The 18,548-nt window shown below is 38.9% G+C and overlaps 1 protein-coding gene across 1 annotated transcript in view; it reads right to left on the bottom strand.

Annotated features, from left to right (window-relative positions):
* The window catches only part of MAN2A1 (mannosidase alpha class 2A member 1), a 120,190-nt gene that overhangs the window by 6,496 nt on the left and 95,146 nt on the right, over positions 1–18,548 (bottom strand). The window contains exons 18-20 of the mRNA XM_075410527.1: positions 17,683–17,824; positions 13,322–13,455; positions 2,508–2,702 (exon numbers count right to left, since the gene is read on the bottom strand). Of these exons, the coding sequence (XP_075266642.1) occupies positions 2,508–2,702; positions 13,322–13,455; positions 17,683–17,824 (471 nt within the window). The remainder of the gene's footprint in view (positions 1–2,507; positions 2,703–13,321; positions 13,456–17,682; positions 17,825–18,548) is intronic.

The following is an 18,548-nucleotide window of genomic DNA, read 5'->3' as shown; positions in this document are numbered from 1 at the left end:
TCTTGTAAAACTTCACAGCATTATTATATGACAAAAATTCCCTAACCACCATACTATCAAATCTCTGACTGCCTTTCTTGGTAGAGCTGCCAAAGTTTGATTTGATTTTGATCTCCGAGAAATAAAATGCAATTCTCACATCAGGCTTCTAGATGGGAAAAAAAAATTCTATGCTTTCTCATAAGCAGTATCCCAGGGCAATGCTGCTAAAATTTTGATGAGAAAAGAAAAGTCGTTTAAACACTTTTTTATCTGATCACTGTAAGCTAACAGACACTCATTGAAAAGTTCAAGCAACGTGACAAAAATATGTATTTAGATTTAGTATAAAGGGACAAAGGTACTCAGTTTTAGAACTTTGAGGCTCAGTCTATTTACAATAGGTAAAGTCTGCATCAAAAAGTTTAAAATCTAGAGCTTTATTAAAAATTTGTCTAAATTTCATTCTCCTAAGGCATTGGACACTTCCATGACAAGATCACACATCTTACAATAGCAATGTTCTTCCCACTGAGAAGAGCAGAGTTTAAAGGGAAACTAGGAATTCCCTTTATGTTTTTCCTTATTTATGTTTTGATGCATTTTCATGCATTCTGATTTCTTCCTTAAATCTTAATAACACTTTATTTCAATTTGGTACCATGTTATTTGACATTGTAACGATATAACTTCTAGAAAAACAACATGAACAGCTAAAGCAATGGAGAAGTGGTCTACATTTCCAGAAACAAACTAATTGCGACAGTTAGCCAGAAATATGACACTTGTCATTCAAATTTCTGGAAGTCACAGAAAGGAAGCAAAAGGCGAAGAGAGATTTTAAAAGGCCATTTTTGCATGCAGGAAACTAATTTTAAGGCATAGCACCATTTCTGCTGTGCGGAAGAACTGTTCTGTACCTGTCCTATGACTACTGATAACTTTCACTTTGAAGTGCACAAAGTAATGCTGCAAGGTCAAAAGCTGTCAATCAAGTAATCACTGAAATATGCAGTTGTGAACAGGGAATTGATCATAGCCTCAAACAATCTTATACTAACTGGGACAGTGGGGCCAGTATAGCCCAGATAAAATCACAGAATACATCTATGAGTATTAACACTGAACTCAAGAAATCAGACACAGAGTCAGACTTCTATTTGACAGATTTCATGGCCACATGGTACAAACTAGCTGAGGAAGATTAGACCTCAAAGGGAGAGGGGTGATGTTCGTGAAGGTCTGCCTCTGAACCTGACATGCTGAAGCAAACAGGTGTTGCTGAGCTGGCTGAGGTAAATGAAAACATTTTACAGTGAAGTGTAGAACACACATCTCACATGAAGATTTAATTCAATATCAAGCTTCCTCCTAACTCTTCAAAGGCATAAGACACGCAGAACCCAGAGTTATTCCACTTTGAAATTCAAAATAAGAAACAGTCACAGCTGAAGGAGTGTACACGAGACTGAACTACTAACAGAGAAAGTGTGAGAAAGTAGACTAATCCTTTTAAGTTTTAAAATAAGGATTAAGACTAAAAACTAAGAACTATGATAAAACAGTAGCTAATGGCAAGTTTTGCAGATATTCTGAATATAATCTGAGGTTATTATAGATAAGCAGTTCTCCTTCAGAGACTCTAAGGGAGAAAGCAGAACTGTAGCTTGTAAGTACCTAATCACAGCAGAATTAAAAAGGGATTTCATCTATGGTAACAGCACTGGTGAGTGCTATTGCAATACAGCACAAAGTTAATATATCCACATTTTAAAAAGTGTTGAAAAAACTTAAAAGAATTTATACAAAAGCTGGTGGAAGAAGGATGCACAAACGGTTCTACTTCTGTAGTTTATCAACAGAAACTTGAAATATGATGGTTATAATTGTCTAAGTTCCTTTGCAAGGAAAAATACCGCGTACAGACCAGTTTGTTTGTTTGTTTGTTTTTATCCCGATGGTGTTTGGGGGTTTTTGTAAACCTACCAGAGAACAGTTTCACAGGAACCAAGGACTGTAAGCTGATGTTAGGTTTTGTATTTAAGCTTAAAAAAGTTTTAACAATTTATTCCTATAGATGTTAAGATGTAGTAGATTTTGTTAAGTCTTCCAAATGGAATCACATGGGTTTAAAATTATATGCTTTATTAAAAACACAAAATATTTTACTCAGAACAAAGTCTAATGACCTTAAATTTAATTCTTCTTAATACAGAAAAGGCCAAAGTACAGGAATTCTTCTGCTCTTAAGCTGTGGCAACATATTGAATGTGCACTCTCCAGAGACAAAATAAGGCACTATGCAGATTATTATGTTGTGAAAAAATAATTCCTGTATTTCACATTACTCAAACAGGCACAAGTCTCTAGTTCTTGTAGAATTAACAAAAACTAGTCATCATGCTGCAGCTCATCATACCCTATAAAAACACTCCCACAAATTACTTTCCTAGAATAAATTATTTGATTAGAATATATTAATATGCTATATCGTATGTTTGCTCATAAACATAGTGGTTTGACCTTACCTTTGATTGGATTGTCCTCAGATTGACTATATGCATGTCACAAGGCATGGATGACATGAGAGGAGAAAAAGTATTCAGCATTTCTGGGACACCTGAATCTGCATATGTTGTCATTGGAATTACAGGATGATTTAAGAAAGAAGAAGTCATATGGCTGAGAAGTGAGGGAAAACTGACTGATGCCTTCTCTTCAGTCTGCAAAATACAAGAGAAAATGTTTGTGACATCAAGTTAATATACCATCATCTCTAAATATTGAAACCCATTTAATTTATGTATGATTTCATTAATTTAATAGAAAAATCTAATTTATAGACTGTCCATTGAATTGATTCTGGAAACTTCTGATCATCCACAAATTCTCTTCTAGTACTAGATATACTTTCTGTTTTTACAAACCATTAGTACATCTTTCAAAATCATCATTAGATTACACCTCATTTAACATCATTCCTCGGTCTTCTGTGTAAAAAAAATGTAGTTAGAGAAAGAAACCACCTACTACTATTGCAAGTTGCTCCTATCTATTCGGTATCTACTCGAATACTGACAGCCAGCTAGCCTTTTGCAGGCTTCCTTTTCTGTATAAATTTTCTGTCCTGTATTTCTTACCTACTTTCTTCAGATTCATCTAACTTGTATCCTACATCCCTCTTTCTTTTTAAATCCTAACTTTTTACAACTGTTTGCTGGAAGAAATTGCAACTAGTATCTTTGTCTTTGTCTGCAATGTTAAAGATTTCTTCCAGCAGTTTTATTTCAAAGTGATGCCAGCAGGAACTGAAGGGACTGTCTCCCAAGATCTTAAAAGTTTTACACTTTCCCAAGTTTTGTATTTGCAGTGCTTTTACAGGGCTGTAGAAGGTGTGTTACAAACCTGAGATGACCAAGTCAACAGCTAGTTAGAGATCCATAGAATCCAGAAACGAAAACAAAGGAACTTTAAATAGACAATTTCTGTTTTAGAATGCCAGTGAAGAAATGGCAGAAATGCGTGAAAACTTGCTTTGCTCTTTTTCCTTGTATCATCAGATAAATCCCTGCTTGCTTATAGTAAACAGGTGATTTTTAGGGAAAACTTCACAGAAATTTTACTTAAAACAGTATCTTAAGCATTGCTATATTAAATTTGTTATTTTATGATAGGATGAAAATATGGAAATAAAAAATAAATGGGAGATACTTAAAGCAAAAGGAAGGCATATTTATCAGCTTATAACGGACAACCATAACAGTAATTCCTGGTTTGGGGTGCATGTACATGTGTGCACATTTATTTATATCTCTGCAGTAGTGTTAAATACATCTGACAGTGTAGCAACTGAAAATATGTCAGAGCTGAATTGATGCAAGATGATAATTTCTGTTTTGTTCCTGGAGCTTTTCTCAGTAATGACTAATACTGTTTGACTCTTTGGCAGCTACTAAGCATTGAGGCTAGTATTTTTACAGATCTATTATGACCCCTAAATTACTTTCCAAAAATGGTAATAGTTTATCGTTTTAGAGGATAGCTCCTCCATGCGCCTCACTACATTTATTTATATGGAATTCCATCTGCCACTTTACTGCATGCTTAATCATTCTTGAGTCCCCCAGTTCCTCAGTTAGCCTAGATTTTTTTTTGTATTGCCTTGAATGATTCAGCAGCACTGGCAAACTTCCTTGTCATGATTTTCTTCTTTTCCAATTAAAGTATGAGCAAGCTTACTCTAAGTATAGCTAAAGGTAAAAGTCTTCAGTTCAAGTGACTGCATCCACACTCTACCCACAGGGAAAATGTGCATATACATGTCCTTTCAAAGAAGAAATCACTGTTTCAGCTAAAAAGGAACAGTGTTTACTCTGTTGCCACAAACGTGCTAATGTCAGCGAAAACATTTTATCATGTTTTGATACTATTATTGAATCTTTTTTCTCTAAAATAAGTTGATTGCTTGCATCTGAGAACTTAAAAAAGGTCTCCTAGAGTATCTTACAAATAAACATGAATCAGTCAAATAATGTATTAATCCTATTACATTATTTAAAACAAAAGATGTATCAAAAACCCTTGCAAGTGGTTCCTACTTCCAGCCATGTTACCTGAGAACGAGCAGAAGACAAAACTACTCTCTAGCAACAACAGTTATTTGAGCCCAGTTTTTTGTACAGACTTTTAAACATTGGGCATTCACACTCAAAGCATTTGAGATCAGCAATTTTGCCTAAACAGAATTCGTGTTCAGACATTTCCTCCACTGCCTAATATACACTACAAACATGTTGAAGACAGACGCGCATGCCCCATATCCAGCAGAGCTCTTCTCAACTCCAGATTTCTCAGAGCCAAGGGACTCCAAGGAGTTGCAAAGTGGAAGAAGGGTAAGCCTTCACAGAAACAATGGTGGGTTTTTCTGAATGTTGTATCTACATGCAAATTCTCACTGTAAGACATCCCAAATACTTACTTGGAGAAGGGTCACAGTTTGTTATGGAATAAATCATCCTACTAAACACAACTTTATGCCTGGAAGTACAGTGCTTGCTGAAAACAGACAGAACTAATTTAGATGTCCTCATAATTTCAGAACAAGATGTTCCTCAGAAAATGCTACCAAGGTCATTTGAGATGACGTGACATGAGATCTTTCTGAGAGCTTCTGTTCCATGTACAGAAAAATGCTGTGTACGTAAACACAAGCATGAAACCCATGGGTCACAACCTTTCCCAAATCCCAGAGACCAGAAGCACAGGAAAAAACGGGAGGCAAGTTTGTGTATTGGCTGACATGAAAGTGAGAAATAGACCATGGTAAAAATATCAGAGAAATCCTCAGCCTTGGCTAGGAAAAGATAGCAGAGGGCAGGTAAATCTTCTAGGACTGAATCCTTCAAAGCCTCCTCTAAGGCTAATAGAAGCAATGTGGATAAAAAAAGGTGGTTTTAATATAAAGATGCAGTAACATACATTGCAGTTGAAAAACCAGGAAAGATGGAAGGAAAGACACTGTAAACTTTGAAGAATAATATGGGTGGGAGAGAATAATTCACTATTAATGGGCAATGGGAAAAATTCTCAGATAACCAGTAGCAGAACCACGAAGCATGGCTCCTCAATTCCTAGATGCTGGAAACAACTGAGGATTGCAGAGAAGCAGTCTTCAAGGACTCTGGCAAATGCTAGAACCAGAGCTGACTGGTTCATTTTTGCTCCTGCTGTGTTTAGATGTCGTAACACAGCTGTAAGCATTGTACTTCAGCATTATCCACTCTGAAACTTTGAAGAGCTGCATTAAGACTTAGGCAGAGATTTTGTCTTGAATCTTCTATTCCCACATCTGGAATGACAGTCAGTTTTGGACGACTGTACCAACAGAAGTGCAGTCATGCGGCAAATCAGTGTAACAGCAATGGGATCACAGAAGATCCAGAAGGGATTCTTCAAATCCCGCTCCTCCCTAAGAATATCACAGTCATGAAAGGATTGCAGTACGTCTTTGCGCTTTCAATCTAGTGATCCAAAATTTAAACAGAACTCTGAAGAAAGAGAAAGCTGAGAAGGGTTTACACATACAAACAACACATTTGGAAGAACAGTTATTCTATACGCACTCCTACTATGTGGGTGGCTTTCAGCAGTACCCTGCTGATGTTAAATCAGAAGACGTAGTCCCACAGACTCCACCTAATTAAAGTACTGCTAACCTAATTAAAGTACTGTTCTCTCAAAAGTGGCATTATTTCCTCAACTTCAATGACAGTGTTTAGCAATCAAAGTGTAAATGGAGCTCCACTGGCAGCCTTACAAACATTATGTCCTAGCAACATTCTGACAAATACCACTGATACAGCTGAGTGCTGGCTTAATGAGCTCTAATCAAAGCAAATACTGCCTTTTTTAACAATCTTGTAGCCCATTCATACAGTTATCCAATTGGAATCTGTCCCTGTTGAAACACAACTGCTTGAATGACTGTGCAATAGATGTAAATAAATCCTCATACAGGATCTTTCCTTGTCATCAAAACAGAGGTAAATAATTCTAAACATTTAGTTTTGAGGAAAAACTAACAACAAAACCACACTCCCATCTAACCTTAGGTTACAATTTGCAACAAGTTCTAAGAATGGCCTCATCTATAAAAAAGTGCCCTTATATCAGAAATTAGCTATTTTATCGAAAATAGAGGACAGAACCAATTAAGAAAAGACTCAAGGGTTTTCTGGAAAGAGTTTAAATTGAAGAACTGAGGTCCTTAATTAGAGGGGGGAAACACTAATCAGACTCTTCAGAAGTCATTTAGTAATTGAATGGAAGAAAGAAATGGAAAATACTGTAAAGAAGCAAGCAAAGCTGAAACAGTTGATAACTGGACTTCAGCTGAGCTAACAGAGAAACAGTTAACTTTTTAACACAGACAAGTAGTCTTAAATTTCCCATATGAAAGTAAGTAAAGGAAACTGAGGCAGGCAATATCAAATCACAAATCTTGACTATTTACTCCTCCTCTAGACTGTTCTCTGCTGTAAAAAGCCCTAGTCAGGAAAGAAATTTATATGTAACTCCAAAATCCCACTAGCACTCAAATTATCTGATTAAACATGCTGAAATGAAGATGCTGACTTTGGATGTCAGTGCATTCAGAAAAGATCTGGAAACAGATCGAATTCTGGGCCTGCTACATCAAACACACATCAGAACAGCCTGATATCAAGCCACCTGGACTATTCAGGAAGGAAAAGGCTCTCACTCTCTCACGTTGTCCGAGGAAACAATTTTTACCAAATTTCTTTCTCATGGGTTCAGAAAATCAGAAAATCAATTGGCAGGACTCTGGAAAATCTAACCTGTGGAGTAAAAAGACTCTTCAGAGAATCTCTAGTTCTGAAACATACGGAGACAATATTGCTAAACATCTCTCAGTCATAATCCAGCAACTGACAGCAACTGAGATGGTCAGCCAAAGAACTGAAAGCTTCCCAAAGAAAAATATGGAAAGAAAAATTTGTTTCTTTCTCTACAATCCAAAGATTAATCACAGAATGGTTTAGGTTGGAAGGGACTCTAATCATCTAGTTCCAAGTCCCCTGCCATGGCCAGGGACACGTTCCACTAGACCAGGTTGCTCAAAGCCCCATCTGACCTGGTGTTGCACACTTCAAGGGAGGGGGCAGTCACATCTTCTCTGGGCAATCTGTACCACGGCCTCACCACCCTCACAGTAAAGAATTTGTCCTTACACAATCTTCATCTTCAAGGAGATAGTCAGAAGGACTCCCTGGGAAACAGTCCTCAGGAACAGGGGAACAGAACAGAGCTGGCAGGTCTTTAAGGATGTATTCCAGAGAGCACAAGAGCTCTCGATCCCCAAGTGTAAGAAGTCGGGCAGAGAAGGGAAGAGACCGGCATGGCTGAGGCAAGACCTGCTGGTCAAACTAAGGAAGAAGAGGGAACTGCACAGGCAGTGGAAGCAGGGACTGGCTTCGGGGAAGAGTATAGGGAAGCTGCCCGGTTGTGTAGGGATGGGGTCAGGAAGGCCAAGGCACAGCTGGAGCTGAGCTTGGCAAGGGATGTGAAAAATAACAAGAAGGGCTTCTACAGGTATGTCAGCTGGAAAAAGATGGTCAAAGAAAGCGTACCCCCACTCATGAGCAAGACCGGCAAACTGGTAACAGCAGAAGAACAGAAAGCTGAGATACTCAACAACTTTTTTGCCTCAGTCTTCACTGGCAACCTCTCTTCTCACCCCTCCCGAGTCAATGAATGGCATGAAGGAGACCAGGATGGTAAAATCCCTTCTGCTGTAAGTGAGGTTTGGGACCTCCTGAGGAACCTAAACGTACAGAAGTCCACAGGACCTGATAAGATGCATCCCAGAGTCCTGAGGGAACTGGTTGATGTAGTTGCCAAACCACTCTCCATGATATTTGAAAAGTCATGGCAGTCAGGAGAAGTCCCCAGTGACTGGAAAAAGGGAAACATTGTGCCCCTTTTCAAAAAGGGTAGAAAGGAAAACCCTGGGAACTACCGACCTGTCAGCCTCACCTCTGTGCCTGGGAAGATCATGGAACAGATCCTCCTAGAAGATATGCTAAGGCACATGGAGGCCAGGGAGGTGATTCGAGACAGCCAGCATGGCTTCACCAAGGGCAAGTCCTGCCTCACCAACCTAGTGGCTTTCTATGATGATGTAACAACAAGAGTGGATAAGGGAAAACCTATGGATATCATCTATCTGGATTTTGTAAAGCCTTTGACACGGTACCCCACAACATTCTTCTCTCTAAATTGGAGAGCCATGGATTTGATGGGTAGACTGTTTAGTGGATAAGGAATTGGTTGGATGGTTGCGGCCAAAGGGTAGTGGTCAACGGCTCAGTGTCCGGATGGAGACCAGTGACGAGTGGAGTCCCGCAGGGGTCCGTACTGGGACCGGTGCTGTTCAATATATTTATCAATGACATGGACAGCGACATCGAGTGTACCCTCAGCAAGTCTGCAGATGACACCAAGCTGGGTGGTGCGATGATACACCAGAAGGACGGGATGCCATCCAGAGGGACCTGGAAAAGCTGGAGAGGTGGGCCTGTGTGAACCTCATGAGGTTCAACAAGGTCAAGTGCAAGGTCCTACACCTGGGTCGGGGTAATCCCCGGTATCAATACAGGCTGGGGGATGAAAGGATCGAGAGCAGCCCTGCTGAGAGGGACTTGGGGGTACTGATAGACGAAAGGCTGGACATGAGCTGGCAATGTGCGCTGGCAGCCCAGAGGGCCAACCGTGTCCTGGGCTGCATCAAGAGAAGCGTGGCCAGCAGGTCGAGAGAGGTGATTCTGTCCCTCTACTCTGCTCTGGTGAGACCTCACCTGGAGTCCTGAGTTCAGCTCTGGAGCCCTCAGCACAAGAAGGACATGGAACTGTTGGAGCGGGTCCAAAGGAGGGCTACAAAAATGATCCGAGGGCTGGAGCACCTCTCCTATGAGGACAGGCTGAGAGAGTTGGGCTTGTTCAGCCTGGAGAAGAGAAGGCTGCGGGGAGACCTGATTGCAGCCTTTCAGTACTTAAAGGGAGCCTATAGGAAAGATGGGGACAATCTTTTTAGTAGAGACAGCAGTGACAGGACGAGGGGTAATGGCTTTAAACTAAAACAGGGTAGGTTTAGGCTAGATATAAGGAAGCAATTCTTTACAATGAGGGTGGTGAAACACTGGAATGGGTTGCCCAGAGAGGTAGTGGAGGCCCAGTCCCTGGAAACATTCAAGACCAGGTTGATCAGGGCTCTGAGCAACCAGATCTAGTTAGCGGTGTCCCGGCTCGCTGCAGGGGGGTTGGAGTAGATGACCTCTAGGGGTCCCTTCTGACCCAAAACTTTCTAAGATTCTATGATCATCTAGTCCAATCCCCCTGCCAAAGCAGGGTCACCCAAAGCAGGCTGCACAGGACCTTGTCCAGGTGGGTCTTGAAAGAGAAGGAGAATCCACAACCCCCCTGGGCAACCTGTTCCAGTGCTCCGTAACCCTCAGAAGGAAGAAAATGAACATATAAGCAGAATAGTTACATCTACGAGGAGGAGAAAAAGATGTATATAGAAATTGTATCAAAACACACTAACATCAACAGAAGTCTGAGGGACACAGTTGTTAATAAATCAGGCAAGTATAATGTAAACTGAAATGTGATTTGCCCAGCTCTTACTACATACATGGCTTGCTTAATGAACAACACCAGTATTCTGAACACACCTTCTGTAGTATCCAGCTTAGGAGAAAAAAAACCCCAAACCTTCAGCAAAACAAATCAACCTGAAATCTTTCGCACAGAGGCAAGATCAGCATGAGTATTTACTACTGGCTAGATGAGCTAGAATTCAAGAGACAAAACCCAAGTAACATTAGGATTAGGGACTTAGTAGAATACAGGCTAACTGACTATGCTAGAGATTATTACGAATTGTACCTACCCACAGGACCGGCCCATCTTACACTTCAGGACATTCATGTGGTTTGACTCTGCCACTAATACCTACTGTTCAGGGTTGGGTTCAGGAAGAAAAAAGTATTTCAGAGATGTAAAATAAAACAAACTTTTAGTTCATATTGTCATAACCAAAAAACTCCACAGTAATTACACCAGTGGTGCATATTTATTTTAATGAATTTTAAAGAACTGCACATCCTACACTCCACACACTCTCATTTTCTGAGAAAGAGTTCCAAAGAGCAGAAAAAAATCCTGTTCTTCAGAACTGTTTTTGAGAAAAAGCAGAATGAAATATTTTGGAATACACTTTAGGAAAAGCTTGTACTGGCAAAGATGCTAAGTGATTACAAGTCTCTCCTCCTGTAGCTTCCGTGGTTCCTGAAGTCAATAACAAAATAGGGCTTGACAACAAAATTAGGGTCAGTGTATGAGTCACACTGCAGCTGATTACATATATAAACTGCACATAATTTCTTCATAATTTTTCTGACAGTGATATTTTTAAACTATTACAGCAACTACTTTAAGTAAGAATGCACTAAAAAATATTGTTGTACATTTAACAAAACAGAAAGAAAGGGGACTACTACCCTACTCTTCCTTACTTTAACATACCTGAAACAGCTACATGAATCTGAAAATGTTACTGATGTTCAGAGAAATTTTGAAAAATAAAATGGTAGAACTCTCTTAATATAGCAAAGGGTAGTTCCAAATATAACACCAGAAAGATAATGTTTCCTTAGAACATCTTGCTTGGCTCCTGGGGGTTGTGCACACTGTATCAGTGGGGCCAACATCACCTCTTTGACTGTGCCCATTCCCCCATAGCTTTGATCCCCCTTCTTTTCAAGTCCCTGCAAGAGTGTATAAGAACCAACTTCCCTTAAAGGCCTACTCTGCAGCTATTTAAAACTATTATAAGCTCAGCGGGAAGGGTCAGGGGGAAGGAAGGTAGATACCGGAACACATATACTCAAAACACCTCAAAGATCATAGCAGCTGACTGTTGCTTCTCCTTTGAAAGATTCTCAACAACTTGCACAGAATCTTTCAAAAATGGAGGAAAGGAAAGGATTTTAATAAGAAAAGGGAAATACATTGTTATTCTACTAAGCTGATGTCTGACTGGTATCCCAAGTAAACTGGTAAATGTCTGCAAAGACATATGTAAATGTTTCACTAACCAGACAATCCCAGAGTTGTTTAGGGTGCCTCTACTGTAATTGAGGTAACTTCAAACTATTTTCCGCAAGAGTGTTTTGGTTTGAGGCAGCAGTGCCATTCTGAAACTAAACTTACGGGCAACTCCACTTAAGCAGGCTCTGTGCTACTTTGTGGAAGGGTCTCAGCATGCACGGACTAGTTTTCTTTTAAAAGGAAGTAACCAAGAAGCTCCCCTGGAGGTACGCACCAAAGGTGCTCTAACTCTTCACATCTCCATTACAGTCTCAATTGATGACTAATCCTTTTGACAGTTTTTTAAGTTTGTTCTGACACAAAAATTGACCTGCATTGTGCAGGTACTGGAGTAGAAGACTGCCAGAGATACCTTTTATTGAGTTATTTTATGGTTCTATGCAAAATATCAAAACTACGCAGTGTCAATGCAAGCACCATGGTACTGAGTGATATAATCTGCTCCTGTTTTTTCAAATTATTTGCTACTGTAAACACAGATTTCCATGGCCAGTAATTCTTACTCACAAGCTTCACATTCTAATTTAATACAACACAAATTACCCTGGGTACTAAAGTAGTTTACTGTGGCATTATAGATCCTTCTGCAGGTTTCTTCTTGCAAAGGTAGATTAACCTGTGCAATGCTCTTTGTTGTCATATCTAGACTGCTGCAGAACTAGACTTAGCTTAGATATTTGCACACCACCCTGATAAATGCAGTTAGTATGCTGCCTGTATTACACAGGACGATGAAGTAGAAAATCATAATGACATGTACAACCTAAAAAAAAAAACCACTGTCAATCATTAAGTCATGGAAATTAGCTTTAAGCTTGACACTATCATCCTCTCACAGTGGTTAATGATATCCATTATAAACCAGAATTAATTCCAATTTATCTGTATATTCATTACCAGCTCAGTATACAACCTCTCATCTTTAGCTATGTGATGATTTTAAAATACACTCAGTGCTGTCATCATGATTCTACTTCCTCAGTATGAAGATGTACTACTTATTTTGTCCTCAAAAATGATAGAAAAAAAAGCAAAGAGAGAATATGCAAAGAACTGAAAGAGAATGGAAATTATCTAAAAGACTAATACAGAAAAAGATGAACTGAGATGATGTGTGCAAGTAAAAAGAACCCTTACAACAAAATGGTCTCAACTTTACCAGAATCATAATGAAATGGGAGGGTTTATGTGTCTGGCATCTAAATATTTCCACTTAAATCTTATTTCCTAAGACAATTAAATTTATAAGATGTTTTCTCTTTCCACCCACTCATGTGAAATAATTTGTCAACCTTTGTTCAGATTCAGATAACTTTGTTAAGAAGCAGACGTCTTGCTAATTAGCAATTTCTTAAAAGCTTCCTCAGTAAAAAAAAAAAAGGAAAAAAGAAAGAAGTGAATTCCATAACAGTGCGCCAGTCATATCCTTAAGTGTGAGTAAGCAAGCAGATACTGCAGGTATTTGTGTGAGAAACACTGAAAGATTAAGTCTTTATGATGAGAATACTCAAGCAAGCTGACAAAAATCCCCTGGAAGCTGTCTCCTGAGTTCTGCTCATGGAAGAATTTCTTTACTGACTTCACAGTTGTTGCAACAAAAGTAAATATTTATATCTTAATTAGCCAGAAAAATCCAGACAGTGAATCCTACCACATCTGTTCCATGTCTCCTTTCCAGCAGAAGTCGAAAGATATTAGCTGTAATCTTGTTATCTTGGACACCTTGTCCAAGGCCACGGTTGTCATCCTGCATAAGTCGACGATCCATGATCACTTCCAACTGACCTGAAAGAGCAATACAAGGATTACAGTGGTAACAAGAGTATGTAAAGTTTTATTAAACATACTAAAAATCCTCTAAAATATTATCTATAAAGAATCATAATTTTTCTCTTGCATATGGCAGAGTAATAGCAGATCAATATTGTTACAACTGATTATGAAAACAGTTAATACCTTTGGGCTTTGGCTGTTTATAACCTTTCAAAAAACTCCACAAGCCTTTCAGCAGAAGGTCCTGCACATTTTAAACGTAAGAGTCTAAAGGAAGTTTAGCATGACAAGTTATTACTATTAACTATTATTTGTAACAAGGATACTTGGCACATTAAACACCAAAGAGGAAAATCACCCCAAGTGTCTGCAGCTGTATGGAGAGACCTTCTGTAGAGGAACTGTCTTCATCTTACAGTCCACAAAATAGTGCACCTCCCAAACACATTTTTTTCTTTTTTTTTTTTGTTTTTGTTTCACAGTTGGAGGCAGAAGGAAAAACAGGTAGGCACTATGAGTATATAAACACTCACAATCACTCCTCTTTGTAAGGGTATTTTCACTTGTGGGAGCAGGAAAGAACTTTGCACCAGAAGAACACTGAGTATGAAATTCTGAGTTTATACTGAACTGTAACACTGCCATTCAGAATAGCCCTTTAAGCATGATGTTAAATCATACATAGCCTTACGGAAGATGAAGTTCATATCTTTGCACACTGAATCTTCAAACAAGTGTACTTGTTTCCTAAATAAAACTGCAGACTGAAGTACTTGTTTCCTAAATAAGAAATGTACAATTTAAGCTACTAAAAAAGGCTGCTTAGTAAGGCAATCTCTTTTATAACTCTTCATTGTTCTACAAATACTTATCAAATTATCCTAAATATTTGTTCTTCCTTTCCCTCAAGTAAAACCAGATTTTCTGTATCCAGGACAGAATTTTGCTGGCATTGAGTAAGAAACAACCAATCATTTTTAACTACAGCACAAGGCTAGTAGTGTGTCTCAGACTGATGGTCTTTGTGGATTGCTGTACAAACATGAGCTGACAGACAGGTATGATGTCCCCGAAAGAGAGCTAGAACCACAGTAAGAAGGACAAACCTGTGATAAACTTTGCAAAGTTTTCAAACAAAACTTAGAAGATCTAGATCCAAACCTACCTAACTGCATTTCTAACATTCTTTAAGAAGCTAGGACAAAATAAAGCTTTATGATTCTTAAGGTGACTGTGAGCAGAAAACACAAACAAAATGATGAGTGCTGCTAAAGTCAGAGATAAAAACCATTATAAAGGTGGGTCAAAGATTAAAAAAGATTGGTTTAGGGAAATTTCTGGCTTAAAATGGTTTAAGTGTATTGCATGAGGCTTCAGGGCATAAGTGATTCCCACCAACCCATTCATTATCCATTAGACTGCAGGGAAGTCCACCTGTAAATGACAGTGGTGAATCCCATCCAGCTGGAGGTTTTCCCTGGAGCATGGAGCATAATCCACTAAGTAGTAAATTAGAGCAGAGCAGAACTGGTGGAATTTACAAGGTGGAGGATGTTCAGCATCTAACATTAAAAAATTATTATGGATCCAATCCCACAAATAAGAAGAGAGATGGAAAGTAGGAACAAAGCTGTGGCATATGTACTTTACAGTTTTAAATCAAGTCTCAGAAACTGATGTCGAAGACTGCTGACAATACAGTGAGAGATCTTACTCCATACTGCTGCGATTATCTGACAGCATGAGAGTTAACTGCTCCATAGTGAGGAACCTGTCTCTAATCCAAGAATGAGAAGTGAAAAGTAATCAGCTGTTCATATAAATCTCACATGGTTGGTTACGCCTTGAGACACACAGTCACACAGCTACTGAAGGCTCTTGCCTAAACTGTAAAATTTTGGAATTTTCTTCCAGGATCCCTTTGAGATTCTGAAGGGCCTTCAAATGAAGTGTCATGAAGCACATGACTTCCAGCAGCCACAAAACCTTCAGCTTCAGTTTTGTTCTCTTTTAAGGAGTCCATCACGCCCTCAGGACAAAGGCAGCACACACAGTTCATTTCATGAAATGTTACCTAATGGTAACAAGTCAGATGAATAGATTCTCCTCCTTTTTTTTTTTTTTGTAGTGGGCTCAGAGTAAATATTTGATATTGCTAACCACCTCTTAACCTTGAGTGACATAATAGAGCTTGCCAAAAAGTGACTTAGTTAAGACATTAATGCCTTGACCAGTTATGGGGTACTTACTTAGCTCTTTTATTTAACTGAAGTAGAAGAAAAGCCTCTCATGTCCTCTAACTAAGTTGAAAACAATGCTCACTGAAAGTCAGTTTCTCCCTGATTCTTACTGTAACATGTCAAACAGGGCTAGACTTAACTTCCCTAACTTGACAGAGTGCGGGGGGGTCTCTGGGGACTGTCTGTGGATCCACTCTTGTGGATGTTCCATTATTCCACGACACAGAGACTAGGACATTAAAAGAACAAGTAGAGACTATCACATGGTAACATAGCCTCTGCATGCTAATTTAGTCTCCCATACCTATGTAACAAGTGCCTACAAACATTTGGTGGTGTCATGTTCATTCACAAGATCAGGCCCAAAGGAATTTGGTTTCTAGCAATGGAAGGTATGAAAAAATGTGGTTTAGGCCTTGTATCAAGTGGTCTTGGAACAAAAGACTGGTATTTTCCACTGTGGCTTTATTAAGGCATTGGTCTATAGGTCAATGCTAACTCATTGACCTAAAATGAACTGGATTTACTAATACTGCCTTCAATCTGGTATAGTATTCATCTTTTGTCAGAACAGACACTAGTATGGCATTTTTCGGAAAAGAAACTGGGAAGCAGGTTTTCGCATAGTTTCTGACGGGCTTTTTTTCTTCTAAGTTTTCCTTCCAATGTTTCTCAAAACCATGCAAATTTAAATGCATAGTATATTACAGCAAGGAATTACAGATCTTAAATTGTGAATTATATACCTTATTTTTTCCACTACATGTGAGCTTTATTTGAATACATCCTCATTCTGGTAGCGGTATAGACTGAACAATGGACCTCTGTTTCTATCCCACCTAGCCATTCATCACAGCCTTCTCTGCCGCGAGGGACAAGACTGCGTCCCTTTTAGAATTGTTAATATGAATTGATTTCTCTTGTCAACATATTCATCAGGTCTTTCTTTTAAGTACTCTATTAAATTTGTGAGGTATGATTTTGCTTCAGAAGTATGTTGATTCTTACCCAGAGTCATTTTTATCCTTTATTTCACTAATGCTAGTCTTCAGAAAAGCTGCTATTGTTTTCTTTGACAGGGATGTTAGGCTGTCCTATGTATACCTTAACACTAGTGCTTTCTGTCCTAAAGCAAACAAACAAAACAAAAAACATGATCAGCATCACGTCATCCATCTTCAGCCCTCTGCTACCAGAGCAGTGCAAAAGAGGATAAACCACTTGGTTCTGCTGTTTCATCCTTGAGTTCCATCAGCGTTCTTGGGTGAAAAACACCTGGTTGTTGCGGTTTAACTCAGCAGCTGGCAACTAAGCACCAGACAGCTGCCTGCTCACCCCTCCTCTTTCCCCCCAGCAGGATGGGGAGGAGAAAGAACTCAGAACTTGCCAAACTTACGGAGAAAGACCAAACTCACGGAAAAGTTCAAACTCCTGGGGGAGAAAAAAAAAAAAAAAAAAAAAAAAAATTCCTGCCCCCTGGTAAACCCCATTTATATACTGAGCATGACATCAATTATATGAAATATTTCCATTGGCCAGCTTGGGCTTGCTGCTTGACTATGCTCCTTCCCAGCTCTGGCACACCTGCTCATTAGCTGAAGATGGGAAACTGAAAAGAGCCCTTATTTTTTTAGCAACAACTGAAAGCATCAGTGTTATCAACATTGTTCTCATGGTAAATCCAAAACACAGAGTCCAGGAGGAAAATTAACTCTATCCCAGCTGAAACCAGGACACTGACAATTTATTGCTCATTTTGTCTTTTTTGTAAGCTCCTTCCTCTGTCTCTAGTTTCAGACAGATCTTCCATTGAAGACGACAGGATCTCATGGGGGAACAACCTCTACCTCCTCCATTATGGACATATTCTAAAACTTGTCAGAGCCGGAGAAACATATTTCCTTTCTTCAAATTCTAGTAGCCACGGTAATCTCTGAATTAACTATTTCAGAGAATCATGAAGGATAGGCTTCTTTAATGTCTATCATCTTCTACTTACCATTTTTCAAGCTTGCAACACCTAGAGACTGGGCTGAATGAAGCGTCAAACGAACACCAACATCCTGGATATAAGCCATTGTAGTCATAGGAAAGATATTTGCTTGAAGAGGCAATTTGCTCATTGTAAGTCTGGGCTGGATCTGCAGTATGAACACGAACTTCAATAAAATACATTCTTTTTATGCATTTAAATTTCAAAGACCTTTTCAGACATTTATCCCAAGTGCTTCAGAAGCACAACCAGCACCAAAGCATTCATTCAACTGTATTATTTAGCTTTTTAGAGATTTGGGGCTAAAATTACCACTTTGGAAATGATAACTTCAATGTACTTTTAGATCAAAGAATATTTAAAAAAACCTGAAAGATTCATCAAGGGAACCTACAAAAAAAAGGAATAATCACAGTCCTAAAATGAGAGAAATTTTCCTCTCCTCTAGAGACCAAGCAGAAAAGGTAGCAGAAAAGGAATTGCTGGTTTATAATGGGAATTTATTAAAGTGCTAGTGGTATTCTTGAATGGTACATGACAAGTAGTAGTACTAAAATTATTTTACTGCTTAAATATTTTCTTTGTTGTCTCCAGCAAAATGCAGTATTACACACTAACTGGAAAAACACTAGTCTCTTACTCAGCAGGTATGGTTTTCAATGTATCTGCAAAACTACTTTTAGAAACGAAGGAGGGTAAGGACAAGAAAATTTTCTCTTTTGCATGTGCTGCAGCATTCAAATTAAGAAAATAGTCACACTATATTTCATCAGATGCATTACCAACAGAACAAGTCATTACACTCAAAAAATACATCATTTATATCCACCACAGCAGCAAGTAGTTGTTCTCTAGTTCTGAGTTGCTGGACG

This window comes from Opisthocomus hoazin, chromosome Z (assembly GCF_030867145.1).
Source record: "Opisthocomus hoazin isolate bOpiHoa1 chromosome Z, bOpiHoa1.hap1, whole genome shotgun sequence".
In the NCBI taxonomy this organism is placed as follows: Eukaryota; Metazoa; Chordata; class Aves; order Opisthocomiformes; family Opisthocomidae; genus Opisthocomus; species Opisthocomus hoazin.
The sequence above is the reverse complement of the archived record's forward strand: the minus strand, read 5'-3'. Positions and strand labels throughout refer to the sequence as shown.